Source organism: Kogia breviceps, chromosome 2 (assembly GCF_026419965.1).
Source record: "Kogia breviceps isolate mKogBre1 chromosome 2, mKogBre1 haplotype 1, whole genome shotgun sequence".
Taxonomy (NCBI): Eukaryota; Metazoa; Chordata; class Mammalia; order Artiodactyla; family Physeteridae; genus Kogia; species Kogia breviceps.
Window position 1 is genome coordinate 8,904,294 of NC_081311.1, and position 27,351 is coordinate 8,931,644.

The window sequence follows — 27,351 nt, forward strand, 5'->3', positions numbered from 1 at the left end:
AGATAGACAAACAGCTCCCTCTCCGCTTTCTCCCTGCTCGCGCGAGAGTTAGGAAAGGCCGTGGGGCGGTAAGAGAACAGGAGACACAACAAACATGGCGGCGGTGACGAAGACGGCGGGGGCGACGGCAACAGCAGCGGCGTTGAACAAGGCGGTAGGGGTTACTCGGTGCGGCTGTCAGGAGGTAAGTAGCTGGCTACCGGCTCGGACGGCGGTGACACGGCTGAGGAGAGCGGTTAAGAGGGAGTGGCGGGAGGAGAGAGCAGGGTGTTCGCGACGGGCAGACTCCGCCCTGAACTCAGCCTCAGCGAAGGGGCGGGCGTGGTCGGTTGGTCAGCGGGGGTCACGATCCAGGACCTTCCTGGCCCGAGCAGCGAAGAGTGCGGTGTCTGGCCGCGGGAGCCCCGAGGAAGCTAGCGGTCCCTGCGGTGGCGTCGCCGTCTGGCAGGGGCTTGGCGGCTCCTGGATAGGGAGCTGCCTCGCTCTGACAGGTGGTCGTGAGGGGGGGGCGCCCCGAGGTTGCGTCCTCACCGCGTCCCGGGGCCAGGGAATCAGCCGAGGTGCGGGTCTCCTAGGTGTTCCGAATCCTGGTGAGGGTCCTCCCCGACGCCAGTTTCGGAGTGCTCGTTGGGAGGACTTTTTAAAGCCTCCGTCTTTTATCTGACGGTCCTTCCTAGACCCGTTTCTACTGCTTGTGCACTCTAATTTTGGGGAGATGTGAGGTTTGGGGAGGATTTTGCAGCGAAGAACTGTTCAGGTTCGTGCAGGATTTAAGTCTTTTAATAAACTGTCCGGCGTGCGAGTAGTCAAGCCATGCGTCTGGTAAGTGCTCGGTAAATTGAATCTAAATAGAAGTTAAACCGGTTCCAGCTGCCACTAACCACGTGGCCCATTTAGTGTCTCCTTAGTGTGCTGTTTAGGCCCGGAGAGGAGTGACAAGTGGAAGAAGTAAAGTCGTTTTAAATTGTGAGCTCTACCGAACTTCGGTTTGGAAGAAACACAACTTCCTTAGAACAACTTTTTAAACGTCTGGACTAACAATTTTACAAATCCCTTTTAATTTTGATTTATGTTGTGCACTCAGTACAGCTACAGGTTAATACAAGGTTGGGAGTTCGTTGCAACGAATTGAGACGTTTTGTGTTTTTTGCCCCCAGGGGTCCCAAGTGTTTCCCAAGAAAACCCTAAGTGTTTTGAGTTGCGATAGAGAGGATAATAAAGATGGGAATCATATGTGCTGTTATTGGGCGTGCCTGGTGGGTTTTCTTTTCTAAACCTTTTCTCACAAATGTTTCCCTGTGGGGCTAGGCTAGTACCTTGTTTTTATGGAATTGTAGCTGTTCAGCAGTACTAAGCCTGAGCCCCTGAGCCTTTTAGAAGTGTACTACGAACAAGTGAAGTTAATAACTTAATTTGGAAAGGCAATAAGTTTTTGCCAAAAAATGAAATCCGCCAGTGGAAAAAAATAACGATAGTAGCACTGATGCATGTTACTCTTTGGTGATTATTTGGAGCTTTTGCTGAAGTGAACCTGCTGCTTTGTTGTTCATCTGTTAGCTTAGTTTTCTGGTAGTGGTAAAATTGGCACAAGTTATTTTATTAGCTTATTAAACCCGTAGATCCTAATTTTTTGTCACAAAGGTTTTGATTTGTGGTGTATTTTTCTTTGCAGACCTCTGTATGGCTTTTCAATTTTAGTTGAAATTCGCTCCATGGCCTTTTGGAGTCCTTTGGTGTATCTCCAGAGTAAATTTCGATTACTCTACATTTCATCCATGTTGGAGTGGCAAGAAAAAGGAGGAACTGATTTGGGGTGAAAAGGTTAGATTGTGTAACTCCTCTTTTTTTATTTTTCCCAGCTTGTATTTATTTAAGTTTTACTTTTATATTATGTTTTCTGATTTCTCAGCACCTCATAATGTCCCTTTTTGCCTTCAGAGAATTGTTTTTTTGATGGTTATGTAATCAGAGGAAATGTGTTCTAATTCTTTTTGAAGTCCATGTTATTCTCTGTACAAACGAAACCTCATTTATTAGACTTCTCCATTGATACGTATTCTATGGCAGAGTAAATCTTTCAGTGACCATAATTATTAAGCTATAAAAGTAAACACATTCAGTAGAACTGCATGTGTATAGGCCTGCCTAAATCCCAAATTAAGTTACTGTATAAGAAGTTAGTTGTTAGTTACCTTATGTTTAATAACCCTACGAGAAATGGTAGATGAATAAAATAGATCCTACTATTGCCTAATCATGTTGTTCTCAGAATCTAGAGTTTGGGAGGAGGGTAGGTTAAAGAGCCCTTTCTGGTTCTTACATCACCTCTATTTCATATTTGTGGTTGTCTTCTAATTTGCACCATTATGCCTCTGTTTTACGTTGTTTGCTCGTGATTAAGAGGGGTTGGTTGTGTGTGTGTTGATAGACATCTTCCCTTTTATGAGACTGAAGATCAGAGGACTTGAATATCAGAACCCAAGAAAGGTCAAGAATAGTTTAAGTTACCTGCTTAAAGATAAAGAAGTTTTTGTGTTCTTTGGGGATATCAAAGCTTATTTCTCAAATGCTTCTTTCCTTCACTAGCATGGGTAGTCTCTGGTTTTCTAAGAACCTTATTTGTGAGTTTTGAATGGATAGTTTGGGAGAGCTATTGGCATAAAAATAATTTATGTGCATTCTAGCCAGTTTCTTTATAGACATGTGTCTATACCCCATGGAATACCATATACCAACTTAACTTTAATCAGGGGGATCACAGGGAGGGCTCAGAAATTTTGCTGTATCATAAGAAATGATAATCATAAAGTACGGGAATGAGAGCATTATAGTTTGCTGATTCCTAACGTAGATTTTTATGTTACATTCACAAAGGTTTTCAAATATATCACTGTCTTGGATGCATCTCTAGATACCAGTTAATTTATGGAGTTCTTAGATTAAACATTTGGTCCTAAGACTGATGATTACTTTATTAAAGACAGGAAGATGGTTTGGATACAAAACTTTTTTTTGATATCAAGAAGTCTTCTGTAGTTTCAGAATTATTCTTTTTCTGTTTATTGTGCTTAGAAATACTGACTGGAGATGGAGAGAGCTGGGGTTTGAACCATAGAGTCCATCCGGATTTAGGCATCTTTCATGCATACTCATCTGTTCTGCAGACTAGAGCTCTGCAAGGGCCTGTAATGCTGCATGGCGGAGAGGTGATGTAGGTCAAGTGGGCACAAAAATGCTTAGGGATGGAAAGACAAATTTTAAATCATTCCAGAATGTCTACAACTATAAACCATATCAGTATATTTAAAATTCGTAAGAATAGAGTTTCTCTCAAGTTTACAATGTTATCTTCCCTTTTTTCATTGGCATCCTTTATTGTTGTTGTTTTTTTAAGTCCATCATGCATTTTGATTGAAAAATCGGCATACAATTTTTGGCGGGGAACACAGTGAAACTTATAATGTGACAATGTGATAATAGCCAAGACTGTCAAAATATGCCAGTCGTTCTCTGTGATTAGGCTTATTTGAGTTCTTAAAACTTGAGATGCATGTATAAAAATATCATTTTCTTCTTAATGACAGTCCTATGCCTTTTTTTTCTGCATTATCACATGTACCTTAGCAGTGTTATGCTTTCTAGTCAGGATTTGGTAAGATTGATCTTGCTTATTGAAGCCTATCAAAGTATGTTCAGATATTTTCCAGTGGCAACATCAGTTTTCATGTGAACTTATTGGCAAGAGGTGATGCAAAGTTGCAATGAAATCCCAGGATTTCTTTCTAAATTATAGCTTTTATAATTAGAACACACAATCTGTAGGGCCTTACAGCTTTTACAATTTAAAAAACAACTTCTCAGATCTTATTCATTTCTTTTGTGGGGGGTAGGGGGAGAGGTATCTCCCTGTCCTTAAACCTTTTATTACTTTTTTCCTTTTTATATTGTGGGGTCTTTACCTGCTGCAGTACTGTGTTGAATAGCTGTAGTGATGCAAGCATGCTTGCCTTCTTGATTCTAAAGGGAATGCATCTAAATTTTCTCCATTAATTGTGATGTAGATTTTTGGAAGCTAGCCTTTAGCAGCTTGAGGAAGTGAAAACATTCTAAGTTGGAGTAAGTAATTGCTCTGTTGTTTCCTTGCACCCAGTGTTGCCATTGATACTCAATATCTGATTGTTTTTCCTATGTGGGTGGGCTGCTCTTCCTCACTAGAAAGTTTCCTATTCTCTTTGTCCTTGAGATTTTAAAATTTCACAATAATGTGTCTAAGTGTTATTAATTGTTATATATTCTGTTTTGCACTCTGAACCCTTTCAGATTGAATTGAAAGGAATCTTTAATTCTGGAAATTTCTTGATCATGTTTTTGAAAAGCATTTCTCTTCTTTATTTTCTCTGTCTTTTCGGGACTCATTCTCCATGTTTATCTGCTATATTTCTTACCTTTTTATGTATACCTTTACATTGCTCCCCATCCCTGTATGTTTTGAGGTGTGGGTTTTCTTTCTCTGTTTTATTGAGACATAATCTATTATAGATTATTTTTTAATCTTATTCTTGATAATCTTTTTCATTGGAGCCGACTAGCCCGCCTTTTTCCCCCCTAACCAGAGCGCAAATTTTAAAGGACAAATAATCAGCGGAATCAAGTATAGTCATAAAACAAATACTAATCAGAGATTAGGAAACAGAGGAGCAGTTCAAGTCAACAAGGTAAGATGGGAAAAAAGCAACTGAAACAAACTTGTTCAGAAACCAGCAGTAATCCTTAAGATGGAGAAAGCGGAGCCAGACTAAAGCAAGCGATTTAAAGAGGTGGCCTAAAAGAGTAAAATAAGAAGAGATGTGTTTGGGAAATTGTAAATTGATTTGGGAAATTGCAAATTGGGATATATGAATAATTGAGACTAAGGTGGACCATGTTTGTTTCATTGTAACTAAAGAAGAGATATATACAGTGGTAACATAAGATACTTGGAATCTGGAACAGTGAGGAATTTCTTAATCCAAGGTATCACCATTTTTGGCTGCAGAAGTGTAGCTACTGTTGTCTGAGAACATGCCATCAACTACACATCTTGCGAGATACTTTACACTTCTCTGTAAAACTTAAAACAGCACTGCAAATTGGTATTATCTCATTTTACAAAGTAGGAAACTAAGGCTAGAGAAGACCCTGTTCAGAGTCTTTAAGCTAGTAAGTTTGACCTAATACCATAATATTCTGTTGATCCAGAGGACAGATTTTCAGTAGCTTCAACTTTCTAGAAAACAGTGAAAAGAGATAGTAATAATAATAAACCCCTAGGCATCTTCTAAGAAGGGAGGAAAGGAACTATACATACATGTTGCATCAAGAAAAGTGAGAATTTGGTCACCTGCAGGTTCTTATTTGGCTAGATGTGTTCAGAGTAAAGAACAAATTAAATGTAAGAAGAGAGGAAGACAAGAAATACAAAAGTAAAATATATCGGTCTGGGGCCGGTAAACAAGGGAAACCCAAACAAGTCCTGTGTTCCTAATAAGGAACTAATTGTTATACAGTTCAATGATCTGTAGTAGCAACACAGTCAAGGTAGTCTGTTTCCAGTAGATTTCTAGTTAAGTCAATTAAAATAGAAGTCTTAGTTCTTAAAATGTTGGTCAAGCTTTTGTTGATTAGAAAAGGAGCTTTTATCTCATTTCCACAGCCCCACATTTCTTGCCACTGAAAAACTTAGGCTGAAAAGTACCTAGAGTAGTCCAAGTATTCTTGAAGAAGAAAAACAACTGGTGGACTTAAGCTACTGAGATTTTAAGATTTTTATTATTAAGACTGTGTGGTGTTAGTGTGAGGATAGACAAAAGTAGACCAGTGGAACAGAATAGAGAATCCAGAAGTAGAATTACATATATAATCATCTGATTTAGAAAGGTGACAAAAGAGTCTAGTGGAGAAAGGCTGGTCTATTAAATGCATGTTGTTAGGACAGTTGGATGTCTCCTTGGGGAAAAAAGTATATTTTGATTCTTACTTCACCATACACAAAGCTCAATTCCAGACAAAAATACAAAAGGTAAAAAAATAATAAAATTTTTAGAAGAAAATACAGGAGAACATCTTCATGTGAAATATAGGCAAGGACACCAACAACTAACTGTAAAGGGCGGGGCAGGGGGGGATGGGTAAATTGGACTATATTAAGAACGTCTGTTCATCAAAAGTTACCATTAAGAAAATGAAAAGGAGGCAGGCAACCAGAGTGGGAGAAGTACTTAACATATACATATCTAATAAAGAGCCCATATCCAGAATATTTGACAAACTCTTACATATTACTTAGAAAAAGATGGACAACCTAATAGAAAAATGAACATGAACAGATACTTAACTGGGTATGAAATAGAAGTTATCTAAGTGGGTAATTGAAGTACACAGCTTAAATAATTGTCAGGCCATACAAATTAAAACCAGTACGATACCACTGTACACCCAGCAGGGTGGCTAAAATGAAAAAGGCAAAAAATACCTGAGTGTTGGTGAGGACGTGTAGCAACAAAAGTCTTGTCCCCCACTGGTGTGAGTGTAAATGGGTACAGTCACTTTGAAAAACTATTTGGCATTATCTAAAGCTGAATATATGCATACCTGGTGGCCCAGCAATTTCAGAAGTCAGGGTTGTGGAGCCCTTCCTGGTACATGGGGCGGGGGGGATTAGTACTGGAAGGGTGCACAGGGGGGCTCCTGGGATGCTGGTAGCCTTCTGTTTCTTGACATTGGTGCTGATTTTAGGGATGTGTTCATTTTCTGATGATTCACCGAGCTCTGCCTTTAGGATTGATGTGCTTTTCTGTGTGTATGTTCTGCTTTGAGAAAAAGTTAAGCATATATACAGAGAAGTGACTAATCTTTAGCTTCAAATGCCTACTACTGGCTATTAAAGATGAGAACTTTTTTAGATAGTAAATTACTCCTTAAATAGTTGGGTTTAGGGAAAGAAATTTTTAACATATGGCATATTTAAGAAGACCATATACATTTACATAAATATATTTTTATTGGAAGAAAAAGACCTGTTGTCTCCTAGGTGCTAGACTTCCTCAGCTTGTTCTTACTAGAAAACTGTATGGTTACTGGATTTGCGAATTTGAGCTATAAACCTATGTGAGGACCAGTTTAGCTTATGACTACAAAATCTGACATGAGGCTTATTCTCTGTACATCTGCATCAGGGATTTTTTTCTTTTCTTTAATATATATATATATATATATTTTTTTTTTTTTTTTTTTTTTTCTTATTCTCAGAATGAGTAGGATGACGGGTGGTGGTAGAGGGAGTGATTTGGATTTCCAGGGCAGGGCTCAGGAGACTGTGGCCCATAGGCCAAACCTGGCTCTGTTTCTGTTTTTGTAAAGCTTTATTGGAACACTGGCACACTTATTCCTTTACATGTTGTCTGTGGCTGCTCGTAACTATAATGACAGTTGAGTGGTTGCAACTGAGACCACGTGACCTGCAAAGGCTGAAATATTTACTGTCTGGTCTTTTACAGAAAGTTTGCTGCCCCCTGTTGTTGATCACCTACTTCTAGAGTACTCATTCCTGTGAACCCTATGTTTTAAGAGCCTTTGCTGTCTGATATGATAGCCACTAGCCACATGTAGCTATTTTACTTTTAAATTAATAAAATAAGAAACTCAAGTCATTTGTACTAGCGACATTAAAGCCCTCAGTAGCTGCGTGTGGCCAGTAGCGACTGGATTGGACACGCAGGTGTGCTCCACGTCCATCGTCCACAGATTCTCTGCGACAGCCCCGATTGAGCCACTTAGTTTCTTTACTGTCTCATTCATTGATAATCCCTGCTGATATGCCTGTTTCTTTACTCTGAATTTATTTTCTCTTTTTTCCTCTCTTTGTAATTTCTTTCTATCCTCTAAAAACTAAGTTTGAATCCCAGTTTATTTAAATAGTAAATATATTAACTGTTCACCATTTTGTGTTTTAGTTCATCAGGAAGATTATAAGATACTTACAGGCAGGGACTATGTTCTCTGTTGCTTTGTAGTGCCTGGCACATAATAATCTTTGTCGCTGTTGTTGTTTTAATACGTACTATATCTCCCTAAATGTAAAATTATTTCATCTTTTTCCCCCTGTAGGTATAAGGAACTGTAAACTTTAAAAAAAAAAAAAAAAGAAAAGAAAAGAAAATCAAAAAACAAAGATGGGTGAAAAGAAACCAGAGCCTTTGGACTTCGTGAAAGATTTCCAGGAATACCTGACTCAGCAGACCCATCATGTCAACATGATTTCTGGATCAGTTAGTGGGGACAAAGAAGCAGAGGCTCTTCAGGGAGGTAGACTCATCTTAATACTATTAAATAATTCACTTTTTATAAATATATTAGTGTTTGTGTGTCATTATCCGTAGTATGAAGCCCACTACTGTTCACTAATGTGAATCATTCTGTTTTTCCTAGAAAGATATGAGCAATTTTTTTCCCCTTCTTTAAACATGTCAGGTTTTTGCTGAGGGAAAGTAAAGCTCCAGCAGGGCTTACCATGGCCCAGAGATGCATTATGGTCTTGTGGGAAGGTTAGGGGTTCTAAATTCCCTTCCCATTCTCCCGGTGCTGTTAGCTAACAGCAGACACAAGGAAGCAAAAGGGGGTCTAGCTTCATTACACAAGGGGTTTGGCCATTAGGAAATCTGGGTTAGACCTGAGACAAAACAGGGGTTTCTGTTTCTTCTCTTAAAATGAAGAGAAGACCAACCATGTATACCCACCTAGGAGGAGAAACCAGAGTAGAGAAAGCAGTGACCTACTTGAGCCTGTCCTACCTGACCTACAGATAGACTGTCTGGTTTGCTTACCACACGAAGACTGGAATCTATTTCTGAACTTAGCTCAGGAGGTAGCAAACTACAGACGGTGGGCCCCATCTGGACTGCTGTTTTTACACGACCTGCAAGCTAAAAGTGGTTTCTACATTTTTAAATGGTTGGGGTGGGGGGGAAACAAAAATAATGTCATGACGTGAAAATTATATGAAATTCCAACTTTAGTATCCATAAATAAAGTCTTATTGAAACATAGCCATGCTTGCTTGTTTACCTGTTTTCGAGTCACAACAGCAGAGTTGAGCAGCTGGGATAGAGACCATGTGGCCCACAAAGCCTAAAGTATTTGCTATCTGACCTTTATAGGAAAAATTTGCTAACCCTTGACCTAGGTGGTCTAGGGCCTTATAATCCAGGGACCAGCAACAGCAGAGACCAGGCATCACCTGGGACCTTGTGAGAGTGCAAAACGTCAGGTGCCACCCCAAGTCTACTGAATCAGAAGCTGTATTTTAATACGATCCCCAAGTGATTTCGTATACACATTCTGTTTCGGGAGTTACTGGCTTGGGAAAGCGGTGGGAGAAGGGGGGACACTGAGCCTTGCTGTGCCTCCAGTGCAATGGGCCTGTTGGATGTTGGACTTGCACCAACCAGCAGAGTCACTTCTCCTAGTGAAGGATAGAGGAAACAGTAGAGCAAAGGGCTTGAGTTGTCTGCACCTGCACTGCTGCCTCCTGCAGGTGGAGTAGAAATGCTTTTCCCATGAAGCCGTGGGAGTAAACACTTCCCTCTTCATACTTCAGTGTGCCGTTCCCGGGCTGAGACCCAGGCGAGCGGGGCTGTAGTCCCCCGTCAGTTGGTCTTGCAGATTACGAGCAATTGCCCCTTCGGTTTCTCCATCTGTACAAAGAAGTAGTTTGATTAGCTTAAAAGCAAACAGCCAAACATCTCTTAACTCTGACATTCTTACAGTTCATAACATTCAGAGGTATCAGATACAGTATTTCCCTATATGTGCTTAATTAGAATTTTAAGATCCTAAATGCAACCCAGAATCTAGAACATAGGTGTAAGCTGAGTGGAACTGCGAAACTCAACATTAATTGCTTTAGATTAAATAGATTAGGATTTTGGGAGATGATCATGACTGCCCACTGTATTTGTAGAAGTGGCTAGAATCTTAAACATGTATAACTGCCATCACTGTTTACCTCCCTCTGTCTCCTTACCTGTCAAATAAATACCATACCCTGTTACCTTCCTCAAAAGTATGTTGAGGACTGATATAATTTATGTGTTAGTAATTTGAAGTCCCCCTAATAGGAATACTGCTTTTGTATAGAGTTAACCTCAGTTCAGAAAGACTGTGATTTTTGTGAATTTAACTTCTGTGCTAAGCAAACTGTCAATCTATGAAAGATTTTCTACCGCTCAACACTAAATTGCTAAATTGAGTTGATTCTGAGATGCATAATTTCTTTTGCTATACTTTGTTTATAGCTGGAACAGATGGTGATCAAAATGGACTTGATCACCCATCTGTTGAAGTTTCCCTGGATGAAAACTCAGGAATGTTAGTAGACGGGTTTGAAAGGACCTTTGATGGGAAGCTCAAGTGTCGGTACTGCAACTACGCCAGCAAAGGCACCGCACGGCTCATTGAACACATTAGAATCCACACAGGTAACGGAGAAGTGGCTGGAGAGGGCATTTCTTTACGGGCAGGTTGATCTATCGTATAAATAGTTGTGATAGTTTGAAAATGAAGGTGGCTGTAAGGTTTGAATAAATGGAGAAGTGACTCCATTTTTGCACAGCCATAGCATACAGCATACAAGGAAGTGAGGCCCCTTGTGCAGCTTCCCCTTCCTTAGCTACCTTCCTTCTTAATCTAAATCATCTCAGTACCTGTCTGCTTCTCAGGTTGGGCGGGTTAACGCTGAAGACAGCATGAAGTGATAAAATGGTTTTATGTTTATCCTTACTAAGTACATTTCCTCTGCAGGCCAGGGCAGAGGTTTCTGTGCGGTTGCAGGCTACACTGCTGACCCTCAGATGCACCCTTAGCCGCCCCTTCTGTGAAACTGATTCATTCCACTAGTCAGTATAGTATAAAGGTTGTTACAGGCAGGTTTCTTAATAAATTTTAATAATTTTTTTGCAAATGTGTTATTCTGAAAAGCATTTTATTTTTTTGATCAATTTCTAAATCTAATGAGTGGACAAAATATGAAACTTTTCATAAATGAGCTATTCTTGCAGTTTCTCCCCCATTTTTCTTTTTAAACAGGTGAGAAACCTCATAGATGTCACTTATGTCCATTTGCATCTGCTTATGAGCGTCATCTGGAAGCCCATATGCGTTCCCATACAGGAGAAAAACCATATAAATGTGAATTGTGTTCCTTCCGCTGCAGTGATCGAAGTAACCTGTCCCATCATCGAAGGCGCAAGCATAAAATGGTACCAATTAAAGGTACTAGGTCTTCCTTAAGCAGCAAGAAGATGTGGGGGGTTTTACAGAAGAAAACAAGCAATCTGGGCTATAGCAGACGAGCGCTAATCAACTTAAGCCCACCTTCCATGGTGGTTCAGAAGCCAGACTACCTTAATGACTTTACCCATGAAATCCCGAATATCCAGACTGACTCCTATGAAAGTATGGCAAAAACCACACCAGCTGGTGGCCTGCCAAGGGACCCCCAAGAACTCATGGTTGACAACCCTTTAAACCAGCTGTCAACTCTAGCAGGACAGTTGTCCAGTTTGCCACCTGAAAACCAAAACCCCGCATCCCCTGATGTAGTTCCCTGCCCTGATGAGAAGCCTTTCATGATGCAGCAGCCCTCTGCCCAAGCTGTAGTTTCTGCCGTGTCGGCCAGTATTCCTCAGAGCTCCTCTCCCACTAGCCCTGAAGCTCGGCCATCACATAGTCAGAGGAACTATAGTCCGGTGGCAGGTCCGAGCAGTGAACCAAGTGCTCACACGAGTACTCCCAGCATGGGAAACAGCCAGCCAAGCACTCCAGCTCCGACCCTGCCGGTCCAGGACCCTCAGCTTCTGCACCACTGCCAGCACTGTGACATGTACTTTGCCGACAATATCCTTTACACTATTCATATGGGATGTCATGGGTATGAAAATCCTTTTCAGTGTAACATATGTGGATGCAAATGTAAAAACAAGTATGATTTTGCCTGTCATTTTGCAAGAGGGCAACATAACCAACACTGATGGAAAACAATCACGTTATGCTTTACTTGGTTTGCCTTTTTGTGTTTTGTAGTTTACTGTTGTTTTCTGCAGGGGAGGGGTGGGGGGTGTCGTCCCTATTAAGGTGTTTGCTAATTTAAAGTCTATACATACAGAGTATAAATTTGACAGTGGAAACAAAATTGTTTTCTTTTTCCATAAAAACCTCATCAGGGTCATTTATGTATTAGAACAGTTGGACACGTTGGTGTCTTTTTTTCTTTCATTTAGACATTTGAGAATTGGAGTGCAATGATAATCTTACAAGTGGTCATTTAACTTTCTCACGTTTATGGTCCATAAAAACTTCAAGGCCGATAGATAGCCTTGGTATTTCAACATCTACGCTATGTTATTTCTGCTATAATTTCAAAATGGTAAATTACTTTCTCTTACAAAGTCTGTTACAACTTATTTCAATGTTTAGTGGAGGAATTGCCTTTAAAATTGCCGTTAATTGAAAATTATTTAGTTAACGTAGCTTAGTTGAATCAGTAGTTTAATTTCAACTGATAATAGTAAAGCAATTTCAGTGTAGTAAATCTTTCTTTTTTCCACAAGGGAAAATATAAAACATTTAATTCTTTTAAAATTAAAGTTATAAAAATATGAGGTAAAAGTTCTGAAAAGAAATGACACTTTAAGACTTTAAATTGAAAATGGAGTTTAATATTTAAAATACCTGCCTATTCAACTTGTAGTTTAAACACACAGCAATTTTCCATTGTATCTTTTTTATTATACTTGTAACTTATTTTAAAAACTACAGGTAAATACATGAGAACGCTAGAAATATCAGAGGATTATCTGTGAAGATGCCTTTTTTCCTTTTAATCTGAACTGTTCATTTAACTCTTCATTCTGATGTTACACGTGAGGTTGGTAACTATACTGAGAATCTGTTATTCCTTCTATCCCTTTGATGACCAAAGAGGTACAGTGGAAGTCATCCATCTTATTCCTAGGAAATGCGGTCCTTCCCCCCCAATTCCTGCCTTCTATCCATTTATTGCTCATAATTTTCAAGAAAAGGTAGGTATAGAAACACATGGGAAAATGTGATGAAGTGATATTTACAAAAATGAGAACATATGTCCAAAACGAATTCTGGACTCCTCTTCAGAATTGGCCATTTAAGATATTTTCTGTGAATTCAAGTTGTAATGCTTATTTGCAGTTTCACCAGTCTTTAATGTACAGCAAGAAAACTATAGAAAACTGTGAATTGAATCATTAGTAGAAGAGGATTAAAAAACGTGTGGAAATAGATATAAAAATGCATTTAAACATGGTATTTAATTTGTTTACAAAAATAAAACTTGCTATATAAATCCACAGTAGTTAATTTTGATTAGGAGGCTGTTTTGTGTAATAACTAGCGTACTCTGAGGACAGCTTGGTCAAACAATAAAATATATTGTTACTAACTTGGTTTCTGTGTACTTTGCAAAATTTTTATTTTTAATTTGGTTCAAATGTTGAAAGTTACTAATTGGCTTCTTAAGCGAGTATTCTAACTATTAAGCATTAACTAAGAAGGACTTCTACACTTAATAGTAAGTGAAAGGGTAATGTTGATGGTATAAGTCCACAAAAACCCCCAAGTGCCAAGTTAATGCATCTTCTGCCCTCCCTTCCAAATGCTAGAAAGCCATTAAAATGAGTTCTGTGGTTTAATATCCAATCTAAACGAATCTCCATCACATTGTTGAAAAAGCAGCATCAAGGAGTTTCTGCAAACAAATTTTGTCAATCTGAGGCTTGTGAATCTTAAAGTCTGCAGCCTGTTCTGCTCTGTTGCTTGGAGTGCTTGCTGCTCAGATCAGTTTTAGTGCAGCCATTTCCAAATGTGTAACTTGGCCCTCGTATGTATATATTGTCAGAAACAAGTTGCTGTCATTTGGAAGCTTTTGTGGGTTTTTTTTCTTCTATTTTATTCTTCATATAAAAGCAATACCACAAAATAGAAAATGAAAGTTTTCATTAAACAAAAAGGAAGAACTCTCATGTTAAAACCAGTTTCGTTAACTGTATATTCTGGGCCAAATAGTGACAAATACATGTTTTTCTGACAACTAAAGAGAGATGTTTTGAAAGTACATTTTAGTTCAAACATTTTTTTTCACAATTGCAAACTAGAATGTATAATTTTAAAATTCCTAGGACTTAAAGAGCACAGTTGTATTCCAAAGGTATCGATGCTTGAAAGCTGTAGTTAATTCTAAATGCACTAAAATTTTTGAAGCAAATCTACCTTAGAAACTTTTTTAGTATTGTATTTTTAAAAAATATTTAGGATTTTATTTAAATTTTTGTGACTTAAATTCTGTATTGGAAAGATGTTAGTATCTTCTATTAAGTATTGAATATGTTTCTCCCATTTTATTTTTAATCAAATATTTTATAGAAATGAGTTCAGAAAAGTTTAACATGCACTATTTATAATACTTTGCTGTTAACAGGCAGTGTTCTGAAACTAAATTTATTTTTGTTCAGTGAACATAAGTTTAGATTTTTAAAGTTGGTAGATACTTTATCTCCACTAGTATTTTTTTAAGAAACTGTGAAGAGATTAACAGGGAGTAATTTTATTTCAGATTTTATGAATATAGTATGTAGCTACAACTTCTTGAAATTCAAGTAAAGGCTAGACTTTTACTTTGAAAAAATTTCACTGGATATTTTCCAGTGCTATTTCATTTTAGAAATAAGTGTTTGCCATTCATCTGCAGAACTGTTTGACAAAGGGAATATTACTAAAAAAATGTTCAGAGATAAACCTCATTTAAGTTTAATATTTATCAAATGGATGTATTATTTTTTAAAAAATTCCCTGCTAAGGACTTTTCATTAAGTAGTCTTAGAGGGTATATGGTTTCTAGAACTTGGTTTTGTTAATATGTACTTTGATGTCAAGAACGTATTTTGTATGTAAAACATAAAACTTGGAGTATGGTTGCAAAACACACTATTGTTTAGGGATTCCAGAAAGCAGTTTAATGCTGAAATAACTCTATCTAGTGTGTAGTTCATATTGTGAATGAAGCTTTGCTTTTGTAATATATGAATAAAAAATAACACTTTCTAATGATCTCGATTTTTCTTTTTTGAAAACTAGGATCCAATTAGGTTTTTAAATAATTTTCCAGTGTGTAAAATGTTAATTTTTTTTTTTGAAGATTTTATGGCTACCTTGGTTTCGATTTGTAGAGTGCCTTACCCATGAGAAGATGTTGCATGAGTTAAAAGCAAAAACAGTTCCCTAATGAGCATCTTGTCTCCTTCCTAATTTCTTCTCTTTATTTAAGGTGTGACCCCTGCCCCCACCAGCTGTTCTGGCACATAAACGAGGAAGGCTTCCTCTGATGCTTAATTTTCCATGCCGCATCTGACAAGTGACTGACTGAAGTAGTTTCTGTTATGACAAATGGATCTTTTAGAATGGATTGATTTCCCCCCCCCCTTTGGCAATTCACATCATTGGCCTAGAAAACATCCAGTAATACAGAACTGTTTAAATTAGTTTGCAAAATCGTAATCAAAATGGGTTTGATTGGAAATCAAGTTTTAATGCTGCTTTGAAAAATACTTCCGTACAATGTTATCTTTCTCATAATGAAAAAAAGAAATAACATCTGATAAGTCCATGGTTTGTTGAAAGCACAGGTGTTTTTTGTTTCCTTGTCTTAGGTCTTCCAAAAACTCTGCTTTGAGCTTGTTAAGTTCTTCGGCTAGAAGTTTCAAGTTGTATGGAAACACCTGTTCACCTAAAATAAAGATATTCTCAAATTATTTGTGTAAATTAAATCAAGCTGGACTGATGACAGCAGGAAATTAATTTGATTACTTCAGACAAACCAGATTCTTCTATAAATCATAGTTGAGTTGGTGTAATATATAGACAAAGGCCACATCAACGTGATACTGGCAGATCATTTAAATAACTTGCTATGACATGCACGAGCAGAAAAGACAAACCTGAAAGGGACGTTTTGTTGAGCTAACAGGTAGTAAGGCAAAAAAGCAGAGCTAGAAAATGACAATTTGGCTTTGAAGCTCTGATAGACAATACCTAGAACAGTTATCTAATTTTCTACAATGATGGAAATATTCTATATCTGCCCTATTCAATCCAGCAGCCACTAGCCATGTGGGTAGTGTGACTGAGAACTGATTTTTTTGTTGAACAGCTTTACAGAGATCTAAGTCACATAACATACAGTTTACCCATTTAAACTACAATTTAGTGGTTTTAGTATATTCACAGATACAGGCAACTATCACCACAGTCAATCTGAGAATTTGTATCATCTGTATGTACTGTTAGGTATCACCCTCTTAACTCCATTCCCCCTCTCTGCCCTCAATCCGTAAGCAACCGTTAATCGATGGGGTCTCTCGACTTCCCCATTGTGGACAGTTCACATGACTGGACTCATATAATGTGTGGCCTTTATTTGTTTGTTTGTTTGCGGTACGTGGGCCTCTCACCGCTGTGCCTCTCCCGTCGCGTAGCACAGGCTCCAGACGCGCAGGCGCAGCGGCCATGGCTCACGGGCCCAGCCGCTCCGCGGCATGTGGGATCTTCCCGGACCGGGGCACGAACCCATATCCCCTGCATCGGCAGGCGGACTCTCAACCACTGCGCCACCAGGGAAGCCCCATGTGTGGCCTTTTGTGACCGGCTTCTTGCACTTTGCGTAATGTTTTTAAGGTTCATCCATGTTGTAGTACTTCATTCCTTTTTATGGCTGAATAATGCGTTATATGGATAGACCACATTTTGTTTGTCAGCCGATGGACATTTGGGTTGCTTCTACCTTTTGGCTATTAGGAATAATGCTGCTATAAGCACTTGTGTACACATTTTTATAAGAACATATGTTTTCCTTTCTAGGTCCCGTGGTAATTACATTTAATTGTCTGAGGAACCGCTAGGCTGTTTTCCAAAGCAGCTGCACCACTTTACATGCCCAGCAGTGGTGTATGTGGGTTCTGAGTTCTCCACATCCTAACACTTGGACTTTTGGATTCTAGCTGTCCTAGTGGGTGTGCAGTGGTATCACTGTGGTTTTGATTAGCATTTCCCTGATGACTAATGATGTTTTCATGTGGTTCCTGGTCATTTGTATATCTTCCCTGAAGAAATTTCTATTCAGATTCTTTGCCCATTTTTTTAAAAATGGGTTATTTTTATTATCGAGTTGTGAGAGTCCTTTATGTATTTCGGATATAAGTCCCTTATGAGACGTGATTTGCAAATATTTTCTCCCATTCTGTGGGGTGTCCCTTCACTTCCTTGATGGAAGGAGAACTGAATTTTTAAATTTTATTTAAGCACAGTTCTAGAAGCTAGTACCACCTTCACACACACACAATTAATGGGTAGGAAGAGAGTCAAGAGTAATTTGGGCATAACCCTATTCCCCTTCCCTTCATTTTATGGAGAGGCAAATAGTTGAAAGAACTCCTACAACTATTTTTGTTTTCATTCCTATCTGATGCCATTTTTGTTCCAGCTCTCTTTTTCAAACTTTGGATTACAACGCATAAATGGGTTGCAAGTTGCAGTGTTCTTCTAAGATGGAATCAAAAAGAACACAGTTCATTAAACATGTGAAGGTTTTGTGAAACTTGTTTCTATGCAGAAGTGTGTCTGTGTGCTGGGCTACACACCAGGTTACAGTATTAAAACCTGCTTACGGATCATGGTTCCAAAAAGTCTGAAAAACAATATGGTTAGTATATTGTTTATTTTTCCAATGTTCTAAGTTTTTGTAAAGGTATTACTAATAAATGTTGGTGATGTGGGGGAACATAACAGAAAGCACCAACTAGAAGCAGACTTAGCATCAGGTTGCCCAGGTACAATATTTAGGAGTTGTTAAGTTCAGCCCTGGGCAAGTTACTTGTCCTCTCAGACCTTCCATTTCCCCATTTGTAAAATTACACTTACCTGATAGGATTCTAAAGACTAGAAACAATATTTATAAGGCACTTAGCATATAAAAGGAGTTCGAGAAATGTTAAGCTACTGGTTTTTTTGTTTTTTTGCGGTACGCGGGCCTCTCACTGTTGTGGCCTCTCCCGTTGCGGAGCACAGGCTCCAGACGCGCAGGCTCAGCGGCCATGGCTCATGGGCCCAGCGGCATGTGGGATCTTCGCGGACCGGGGCACAAACTCATGTCCCTTGCATCGGCAGGCGGACTCTCGACCACTGCGCCACCAGGGAAGCCCAAGCTGCTGTTATTTTTTTAAATCAACTTTTAAATATAGCTAAGAGTTCAATATTTAAAACCTGAAGGAATTATTTTATAAAACTATAATTATCACATATTTCATCTAAGTTCAGACTGAAAATGCACTAAGCCTGTTCAAACTCCATGCTGATTTTACACCTGGCCCCTGACTACCTCTCCCCATCTCCCTTACTTCACCCCAGACTCAATGGCTTCTTTTCTGTTCTAGAACATACCACCTTTACCTGTGGACTTTTGCACTTGATGTGTCCACCGCCTGAAATGATCCTGCAGGCATCAGCATGGCTTGCTGTTTCCTTTCATTCACATCTTTGCGTCAATGCCATTTCCTCTGAGAAGCCTTCCTGATTTACCCTTTTACAAATAAATCCTCCCGTCACTCCCTTGCCTTACCCTAGTTTACTTTTCTCCAGAGCACCAGCACATACTCATATACATTTCTTTTTTTTTGGTCTGTCTCCTCACTATGCTGTTCTGCTCCCTCTCCACTCCCCAGTATCCAAAATAAAGCCTAGTACAGAGTAGCCACTCAATAAAAACCTATTGGATGGATGAATGCCTGGTTCCAGAGGTAGAAGTTTTAGCTTAATATAACCAAGTTGCATATTTAAACTGAAAACATGATGTAAACTTTATGAATGAAAGCAAATAAACTACCCACGTCCAGGGAACAAGAGTAGCAGGAAAGAATCGTCTCAACTAAATCGAATCTTAACTACTCAACACACCTTTCGCTTCCTTCATTGTCTGAGAGACAATTCTTCGGAGGGTCTGATCAGCTTGATGAAGAATGTTAGTTGAACAAATAATTCTGTCTGTTTCCTAGGTAATAGACATTGTTATTGGAACAGTTATCTAGTTTTACAAAAGAAATAACTAAAGTGTAGGGGATGCATAGGTGAAGAGATAAACAAAAGGAAACGTGACTTTTCTGTTCCAGTTATTCTTCCCTCAGAGAGGGTCTAAATGGAATACATCCAGCTATAAACTGGGTTCCACGTAGGCAGTATGTTGGTAAATGTCTAAGAATGGGCTCTCAAAGAGAAAAACACAAACCTATCCATAGTATTTTGTCTATTTCTATAGTGTAAATATCCCCATCCATGCCCACTTCGAGCTACCAACATGTCAACAGGCTCCAACGTTTCTGCAAATTTAACAGTCGTCTTTGACCAAGCAGTGCGAGCTCCCTCCAGAGTACCACTGCATCCAGGTGTCAGGAGCTGAATGCTGGTAAGATGCCAAGGCAGGGACAAAGTGTCTCTCACATGTTACTCATATTTTACGCTCAGGTCAAAAAGATCTTCCTACAAAAAGCTCCTTCTCATTTATACTAAATCTAAACTGAAAGACTTACCTTTTGTTCCACATTCTCCTCCACGTATTTTATTGGATTTTCCAAAGCAGTAAGCAGTAAATCAGTCAATTTCAGTCTGTAAGAGAAGGTAGGATAAAATAAATCCTTATATCAAACACCTGTTTTTATTTTTATTTATTTTTTTATTTTTATTTTTTATTTATTTATTTATTTTTTTAATTTTTATTTGTTTTGCAGTACGTGGGCCTCTCACTGTTGTGGCCTCTCCCATTGTGGAGCACAGGCTCCAGACACGCAGGCTCAGCGGCCATGGCTCACGGGCCCAGCCGCTCCATGGCATGTGGGATCTTCCCGGACCGGGGCACAAACCTGTGTCCCCTGCATTGGCAGGCGGACTCTCAAACACTGCACCACCAGGGAAGCCCAAACACCTGTTTTTAAAGAACTTGTGTTTATGTGGGTACTAAACTGAATTCTAGAGGAATGAAAGTGGTATATCCAAACTCCTGAACAAAAGGGGAAAAGCAAAGTGATTTGGGAGCTACCTTCTACTTGCAAAATTAAAATGTAGAAGCTCAAAACAAGTGATAAGCCCCCCAAATCCCCTCATGTAAAAAAATATTAATTTCCTAAGATTCATATCAGTAAGGTTTTAGAAGACATTCTCTCTTTTCCCTCATTAACTGCTGAACTTTAGGCTCCTAGAACTCTATATTCCCTAAAGAAGGAGGCTTAGTCTTTATTTTCTGGCTTCTGCTCATTTACTGGATGTGAATTTGCAAAGTTCCCCACGGGACAAGAGGCCATCGAGGGCTGCAGTAGAATTCATTGATTCATTTAACAAATATTTATTGAGCATCTTCATATATGAAAAATGTTGTACAACTATGTATGTGAAACTATGTGCTAAGCTGGGGCTGTAGCAAGATCCCTGCCCTCTCTAAGCCTGACAACATAACGGAGAGAGACAGAATACATAAATAAGCGAAAAATTGTAGTTTCAGACAGTGACAAGTGGATAAGCGAGTGAAGATAATGAACAAAGTGATCTTAAGGGAGTGGCTGGCTCGCCTATTGAACAGCTTCACGCTGGGTAGGATGGTCAGGGAAGCCAGTGAAGCTTACTTACGTGGGAAGGATAGACGGGACGGCAAGCACTGTGGCCCCGAGACAAGAACAAGCTTCTCGTGTTCACGGGACCGAAAAGGCCAGTTTGGTTGAAAAGGAACAAGGGGAGAGCCGTGGGGCACGAGGCAGGGGAGTTAATCAGGATGAGAGCTGGGGGGCGGGGAGGGGAAACCGGGAGGTTGGAACTGACACGTACACACGACCGTATATAAAAGAGGTAACTAACAAGGACCTACTGCGTAGCACAGGGAACTCTACTCGACACTCTGTAATGGCCCATATCGGAAAAGAACCTAAAAAAGCGCCGATACAGGTATAGGTATGACTGACTCACTTTGCTGTCACCTGAAACTAACACAACATTGTAAAGCAACTCTACTCCAACAAAAATTAAAAACAAACAAAGAAATTTAGGGATCAGATTTAAAATTCCGAAAAAAAGGAAAAGAAAAGAAAGTACTGAATGTCATGTCTCTGAGAATATAAAGTATGAAGTCTGTCACTCAAACATCATGTGCACGACAGGCAGATTTTCGTCTGATGAGATTTTTAATTATACGAAGTGAAAACTTTTAATGCAATCACGAGAGAGTTACATGTCAAAATAAAGCTCTAAGTTAAGTTTTCCAGAAGAGTCTCATCTTAGAAAACAAGATTCTTTTCCCCCCAGCGTTCCACTCTCTCTGTTTTTGCTGACCTAAATTTTTCCCCCTATGAGTCACCAAACTAGAAAAATAAAACATCTTCCTTGAATGGACATATTTTTAGTAAAAGACTAGAACGTTAAAAAAAAAAAAAATCAGGGTTAGAGTGTGCAAGTTATGGTAAGCAGTTTAAATTTTACTCAGATACAAGGAGTAACACTGAAAAAACGTAAGCCAGTGAAGTCACTGAATTAAACCTTCACCTCAACGTGATCTTTCTCACAAAGAAAAGAGCCCAGGTTCTGGAATGAGTGAGACTGCAGTGGGTCCAAATCTTGGCTCTGCCATTTACTATCTGGATATGTTACTTTACTTACTTGGGCCTCAGCTGTCCCATCATGAAAGGGGGATAATTGTATCTGCCCTCAAAGGGTTGTTGTGAGGACTGAATCAGATTATACATATAAAGTGTTCAGAACTTGCCCAGGACATAGTATCTGCTCAACAGCTGTTGCTGCTAATAGTAGTACTAGTAGTAGCATTAGTAGCAGTAATAGTAGTGGTAACATTAATGGTAGTGGTAACAGTAATATTAGTGGTAATAGCAGTAGTGGGATAGTAGTATAGTAGTAGTAGTAGTAGTAGTAGTAGTAGTAGTAGTAGTAGTAGTAGTAGTTCACAGAAGCCTGGGAAAGGTATATTTGTCACATCATCTTTCAACTTCCAATTCAGGGCCACCAGACTTCAGACTTCAGTCATAGCCATGCTATGACTATTTTGGACCATATTCTTAAAGACACACGACAAAACTGCAGATTATGTTCAGGGTTGGTACTGACACTGGCAAAGCTCACACTCCTTGCTTCTAGCAAGAACTGGCCCCCAGAGCAGTGATGCTAACCTTAGGCTGCTCTCATGGGGTAAAATGGGGTATCTCAATGCCTCAACCAGCCATTCAGTTGCGAAGGAAAACATTTTTAGTATTCCAGAAAGAGTAGCCATCAATTGGCTACTTGCTCGCCTTCTCAAAGTTTCAAGATATTATGAGAAGTTAAAATTAGAAATCTCAGCCATAGCTTATTTCATTAACCCTATAAACAACAGTTACTTAAATTGAATTTTTTCTTTTTTTCTTAGAATGTTAGAGTATTACAAAATCCATGGAAACTGTATCCTGGGAACAAAACATTTTGAGGAATGAGTTTAAAAAATTAGCCTTTTAAAAACTGCTCATCCGGGCTTCCCTGGTGGCGCAGTGGTTGGGAGTCCGCCTGCCGATGCAGGAGACACGGGTTCGTGCCCTGGTCCGGGAGGATCCCACATGCCGCGGAGCGGCTGGGCCCGTGAGCCATGGCCGCTGAGCCTGTGCGTCCGGAGCCTGTGCTCCGCAGCGGGAGAGGCCACAACAGTGAGAGGCCCGCATACCGCAAAAAAAAAAAAAAAAAAAAAAAAAAAAAAAAAAAAAAAAACTGCTCATCCCCTCTGGACAACAGTCAGGCAGGAACTAAGGAACCGTGGGCAAGATACCTCTCGAACTGCGCTGTCCCATGCAGCAGCCGCGGGCCACATGCAGCCAGTTAAGTTTAAAGTGATTAAAATAACATTTAAAATTCAGGTAGTACGTTGCAATGGCTATACTTCAAGTGCTCAACGGTCAGTCACATATGGCTAGCAGCTACCATACTGGGCAGGGCAAACAGAGAACATTTCTATCATCAGTGAAACTTCTATCAGAAATGTGCTGAACTAGAACTCTCCAGAACTCTAGAATTCTCAAGACCTATTTTAGGAATGAAATGCATTAGACACACAAGCCTCACATCTACACAAGCAGTGTAACTGGAGTGAGGTTTTAGGCAAATTAGGATTTAGTACCAGTTCCACTCCTTTTCTCTCTATAAGAAAACGACTACTGGGCAATCTATTTAGACTACGCTACTTCAGCAAGAGTATCAGGGATGTGCCCTGCTCTGAACTCCCTGCCCTGACCTCTGGGAAACAGTATAATTTTAACAAGAGTACACATTTTCAAACAAACCTGGGTTCACGTCTCCGCTGTAACTTACAATCTCAGCGACTCTGGGCAAACTAAACTTCCTCACTCAGTTCCCTCTTCTAAAGAAAGGGGAAATAATATCCCCCTCCAAGGCTTGTGTGAAGAGTAACCACGTGGATACGGGGAAAGCATTCAGCACAGTGCCTGGCTCAGCAAAGCAGCTAGTGAAGGACACCTCTGAGTGGGCTACCTGGCCTCTGAAGCACACGCTGGGCTCTGAACTGTGAGGCTGTTGTGTTCCCAAGCATTTTTCTCAGGGTTGGGCTTTTCTATCTTGCTTGCCATCAGGTGGATGGTCTCGGCAGGCACTGCAAGTGGTCTCTGGCCATTCCTCTGTAGACAGGTCTCGAGAGAACACTCTAAAAAGAGCTGGCAAAAGCCTAATGAATCTGAAAAACATTCAAAAACCACAAAATTACTAGGGTACTATTTTTCCAAAATGTGAAATAAACGTACTTAGACAAGCTATCCCACCTGCAGCAGGAAAGACAATTTGCAATACTGAACATGTAGCTTTGAAAATTAAGAAAATCCATACAAAGCTCCTAATCCAATCAAGTTCTCACTAAAGACAGTACTGATTTTCATATGCGAGTAAATATCTCTGAATGTAAGAAAAAAAATGTGTTAATTACATTTCCGAGCCAGCTGATAGACTTCGTATCTCATACTTTGATAATAAAAGTTGTCATCTAAAATCAAAAGCAGAGGTCTAGAAACAGCAGTCTTCGTTAAGAGATAGTGAGACTGGGTCTCAAGTGCTGAAGAAGATATCAGATCTTGATCCTTCAAGCAGGTTAGAAAATCCTCCCACATGGCTTCAGTCCTGCTGGGTGGGGCAGACATCTGACACCCGTTAATGACAGCCAGAAAGAAGTATTCAAGGTACTTCAACAGTTCCTGGCGAAGCGATTTCCACTGGGATGGCTGCAAAATACCGTAGAATTGCAATTTTTATTAGGCTTTGGCCAGTAGGGTGGTCATGCCTCAACAACCCCTGTTCCATATGATAATTTCTGAACCATTTGGAGTTCTCTAGACACAACCTGCTTTCTCATCCTCACGTCTTCATATACGCTGTTCCCTCTGCCTGAAAAACTACTCAGTGATGTTAGTTCTCTATGAACTCTTCTCAGACCCAAGCATGCAGAAGGCAGCTCAGATCGTCCCTTGCCTATCATGACACCCTGTTCTGTGTATACTGGGCCTCCACTCTAACAGGGTTTACATTGTTTAGGTATCTCTATGTCCCCGCTAGATCAATAGTCTACTGTATACCCAGGCTTCGGCAGAGGGTCAGACACCTAATAGATGCTCCAGAAATGTATATGAAATGACTGAATGAATAAGTGAATAAACGAAAGAATGAAAAGCTGTTACCATCCAGGAGAAAGGAGGAACCAAAATCAATACCCTGGGACTTCCCTGGTGGCACAGTGGTTAAGAATCCACCTGCCAATGCAAGGGACACGCGTTCGATCCCTAGTCCAGGAAGATCCCACATGCTGCGGAGCAACTAAGTCCGTGCGCCATAACTACTGAGCCTGCGCTCTAGGGCCCGTGAGCCACAACTACCGAAGCCCATGCGCCTAGAGCCCGTGCCCCGCGACAAGAGAAACCACCGCAATAAGAAGCTCCCGCACCGCAACGACGAGTGGCCCCCGCTCGCGGCAACTTGAGAAAGCCCGCGTGCAGCAACGAAGACCCAACGCAGCCAAAAACTTTTAAAAAATCAATATCCTGCCAAAATAAAATAGTCTGGCTAAGATATAGCAATGCTCATTTGCCCTTGAAATAAGAAAAGTCGTAGATAGAAAGAGGACCAGCTGAAAGGTCCCTGGGTCCAGATGAAAAGACCTCAGGCTAACAACAGGATTGGAATGGGATAGGGAAAGATAGAGGAAGCAGACTGAGGAGAAGAGAATAAATAGCTTGAAAATATAAGTAGTCTTGCGCTGCTCAAAGGCAGTGAATACTGACATGTCAGTGTTCACATGTGTTCACATGTCACTGACTATGTCAGTGAACACTGACATAGTTATGAGGTCAAGGCTGGAGGGAAAACACAAGGACAGGAGATCACAATCCCTCTCCTGTCTGTCCATGGTCTACCACATCACTGAGATTATGGCACATAAAACAAATACATCAGCAAAACCCACTCAAAAGGAAACAGAAACACGATCACTTCCTAAAAGGTGAGATATCCTACTCGTGGTGACTGGATGAGCCCCATGGCCTTGGTCTGTAGGGGGAGAGTGGAAAAAATATAATAAGAAAAGTGAGGGAAAACCCCAGCAGATACAACAATCCCTATCAACAACTTCCAGCTTTCTCCATAGTGGTAAAAATACTATTACTTAAGTAAATCCGGTGCTACCAGGGGCCTGATACTGTATTTACCTCACAATTAACCAAGAATGAGGAAGTATATAACTTTGGTGGAGAAGTTCAAAATTCTTCCATGTGCCAAATGTATTGTATTTTTGCATATATACTTACAGAGTGGAATCACACCATATTTGCATTTTATTTATGTGAATTCATCTACATTCGGCACTAAATGACAAAAATAACTTTAAATTTTTCAGAATATGTTAATCAAAGAGTATTTTCTCTAGAGTGAGCATGAGATGGGTGACGTGAATCTTCTCTTCCCCGCGGAAGTCTCAGTTTTCACATGCTCCTCAAGTGGATGAATCTCACAGCGCTGAGGGTGATCGGAGGGCTTAAACAGAAGTATGTACTGGGAACCCAAGTTGACCCCTAAATACAAGCCTATTACTTCATCTGCTGGTCAACTAAGAAACAGTCATCTTTTCCTATTCTGGCAGAAGCAGGTTTACCCTCAGTTGAATGAAGATCCAGCTTCAGAGGCCAAGTCCTTCATTTGTACAGAATCTATTGTCACAGGAGGGTCCCTAGTAAGTACCCTGTCACTTATAATTTTGTATCCTTTTTCTTTAAAAGGGTTTCCCCAAACCGCATAACTTAAAGCCCCACAAAACCTGGATTCGCCTGGCTGAATGTTAAATTGACTGTGTTGGAATTTTTGAGAGATTCTCTCCTTTTCAGAACCTTCCCAAAGGATTTTTCAGGAGGATATTTGATTATGGGGGACTTCCACCTTGCACGCTGACTTCAGACCCTAACCTTAGGCTGGTGGCTGTTTGCATCGTTTTCTATTTCTAGTCAACTCATTCTGTGTTAAACCAGCTCCCCTTTCCTCGAACTCCTGTCTCTCCTCTATCGGAGATCCACCTCCCACACCAGGTTATCACCCAGTACAAGAATCGTGGAGTTTGTAGATTTCCCTCCGCGACAGCAGTCTAGGCCCCGCCCCCTCCGTACTGACCAATGGGCGAGCGCTCGCCTCCTCTTGGAACGCGTCTGGCATGACGTCATCATAGGCGACGACGCCCACGGCCCAGCTCCTCTCCTGCCGTAGACGATGGCTGAGGGCACGCGCGAAGGTTGACTTTCCTGCTGCGGGCAGTCCGCAGAGGACGCAGAGACCTAGCTTCTTCGGCTTCTCGCTGCGCACTCCTCTGGCATCCTCGCCTGCCTTCATGCTGTCGCGAGAGACCCGAGGTGGCTGCGAGCGTTGTGTGCGGAAATGTCCGCCAACTGCGCATGCACAGTTTCCCACCGCCCTATTGCGCCGCCTGTTGGCGCAATGGAGGAATGGGCGAGCCTTCGGCTCCAAGCACCGTGCGTGGTCGCGGTTGTATCCGAGGTCGTCCCCTTGGTCCCCTGAACCCCTGGTACTGAGCTTTCTGTGAGGCGAGTCCTCTAGTCTGGGAAGTCCACGGGGATGCGTTTCGTAAAACCTGGACGTTTCCTAAAGGGTCAGAAAGTTAGA

The 27,351-nt window shown here is 40.4% G+C and overlaps 2 protein-coding genes across 3 annotated transcripts in view; one reads left to right on the forward strand and one right to left on the reverse strand.

The window, feature by feature from the left end:
• IKZF5 (IKAROS family zinc finger 5) lies at positions 1 to 15,169 on the forward strand. Of its 2 annotated transcripts, XM_059051884.2 has the most exons (5): positions 1 to 184; positions 1,673 to 1,821; positions 8,146 to 8,343; positions 10,332 to 10,514; positions 11,122 to 15,169. In XM_059051884.2, exons 3-5 carry the CDS (start codon positions 8,211 to 8,213, stop codon positions 12,063 to 12,065), a joined length of 1,260 nt encoding a protein of 419 aa, XP_058907867.1. In that variant the 5' UTR covers positions 1 to 184; positions 1,673 to 1,821; positions 8,146 to 8,210; the 3' UTR covers positions 12,066 to 15,169. The 2 variants fall into 2 exon arrangements, with proteins under 2 accessions (XP_058907867.1, XP_058907868.1); XM_059051885.2 differs by lacking the exon at positions 1,673 to 1,821 and having other exon boundaries at positions 86 to 184; positions 11,122 to 15,162.
• PSTK (phosphoseryl-tRNA kinase) overlaps positions 14,089 to 27,351 on the reverse strand; it is a 26,362-nt gene continuing 13,099 nt past the window's right edge. Inside the window, exons 4-9 of the mRNA XM_059051888.2 lie at positions 26,845 to 27,330; positions 24,125 to 24,416; positions 23,680 to 23,878; positions 19,701 to 19,776; positions 19,072 to 19,165; positions 14,089 to 15,850 (exon numbers count right to left, since the gene is read on the reverse strand). Coding sequence (XP_058907871.1) covers positions 15,651 to 15,850; positions 19,072 to 19,165; positions 19,701 to 19,776; positions 23,680 to 23,878; positions 24,125 to 24,416; positions 26,845 to 27,060 — 1,077 coding nt within the window. The 5' untranslated portion in view covers positions 27,061 to 27,330 and the 3' untranslated portion in view covers positions 14,089 to 15,650. The remainder of the gene's footprint in view (positions 15,851 to 19,071; positions 19,166 to 19,700; positions 19,777 to 23,679; positions 23,879 to 24,124; positions 24,417 to 26,844; positions 27,331 to 27,351) is intronic.

Excerpts from the sequence above, each read along its gene's own strand:
- IKZF5 (XM_059051884.2), top strand. The coding sequence starts at position 8,211 with ATGGGTGAAAAGAAACCAGAGCCTTTGGACTTCGTGAAAGATTTCCAG. Across the intron at positions 8,344-10,331 it reads AGCAGAGGCTCTTCAGGGAG|CTGGAACAGATGGTGATCAA; the intron begins GTAGACTCATCT and ends CTTTGTTTATAG. Across the intron at positions 10,515-11,121 it reads ACACATTAGAATCCACACAG|GTGAGAAACCTCATAGATGT; the intron begins GTAACGGAGAAG and ends CTTTTTAAACAG.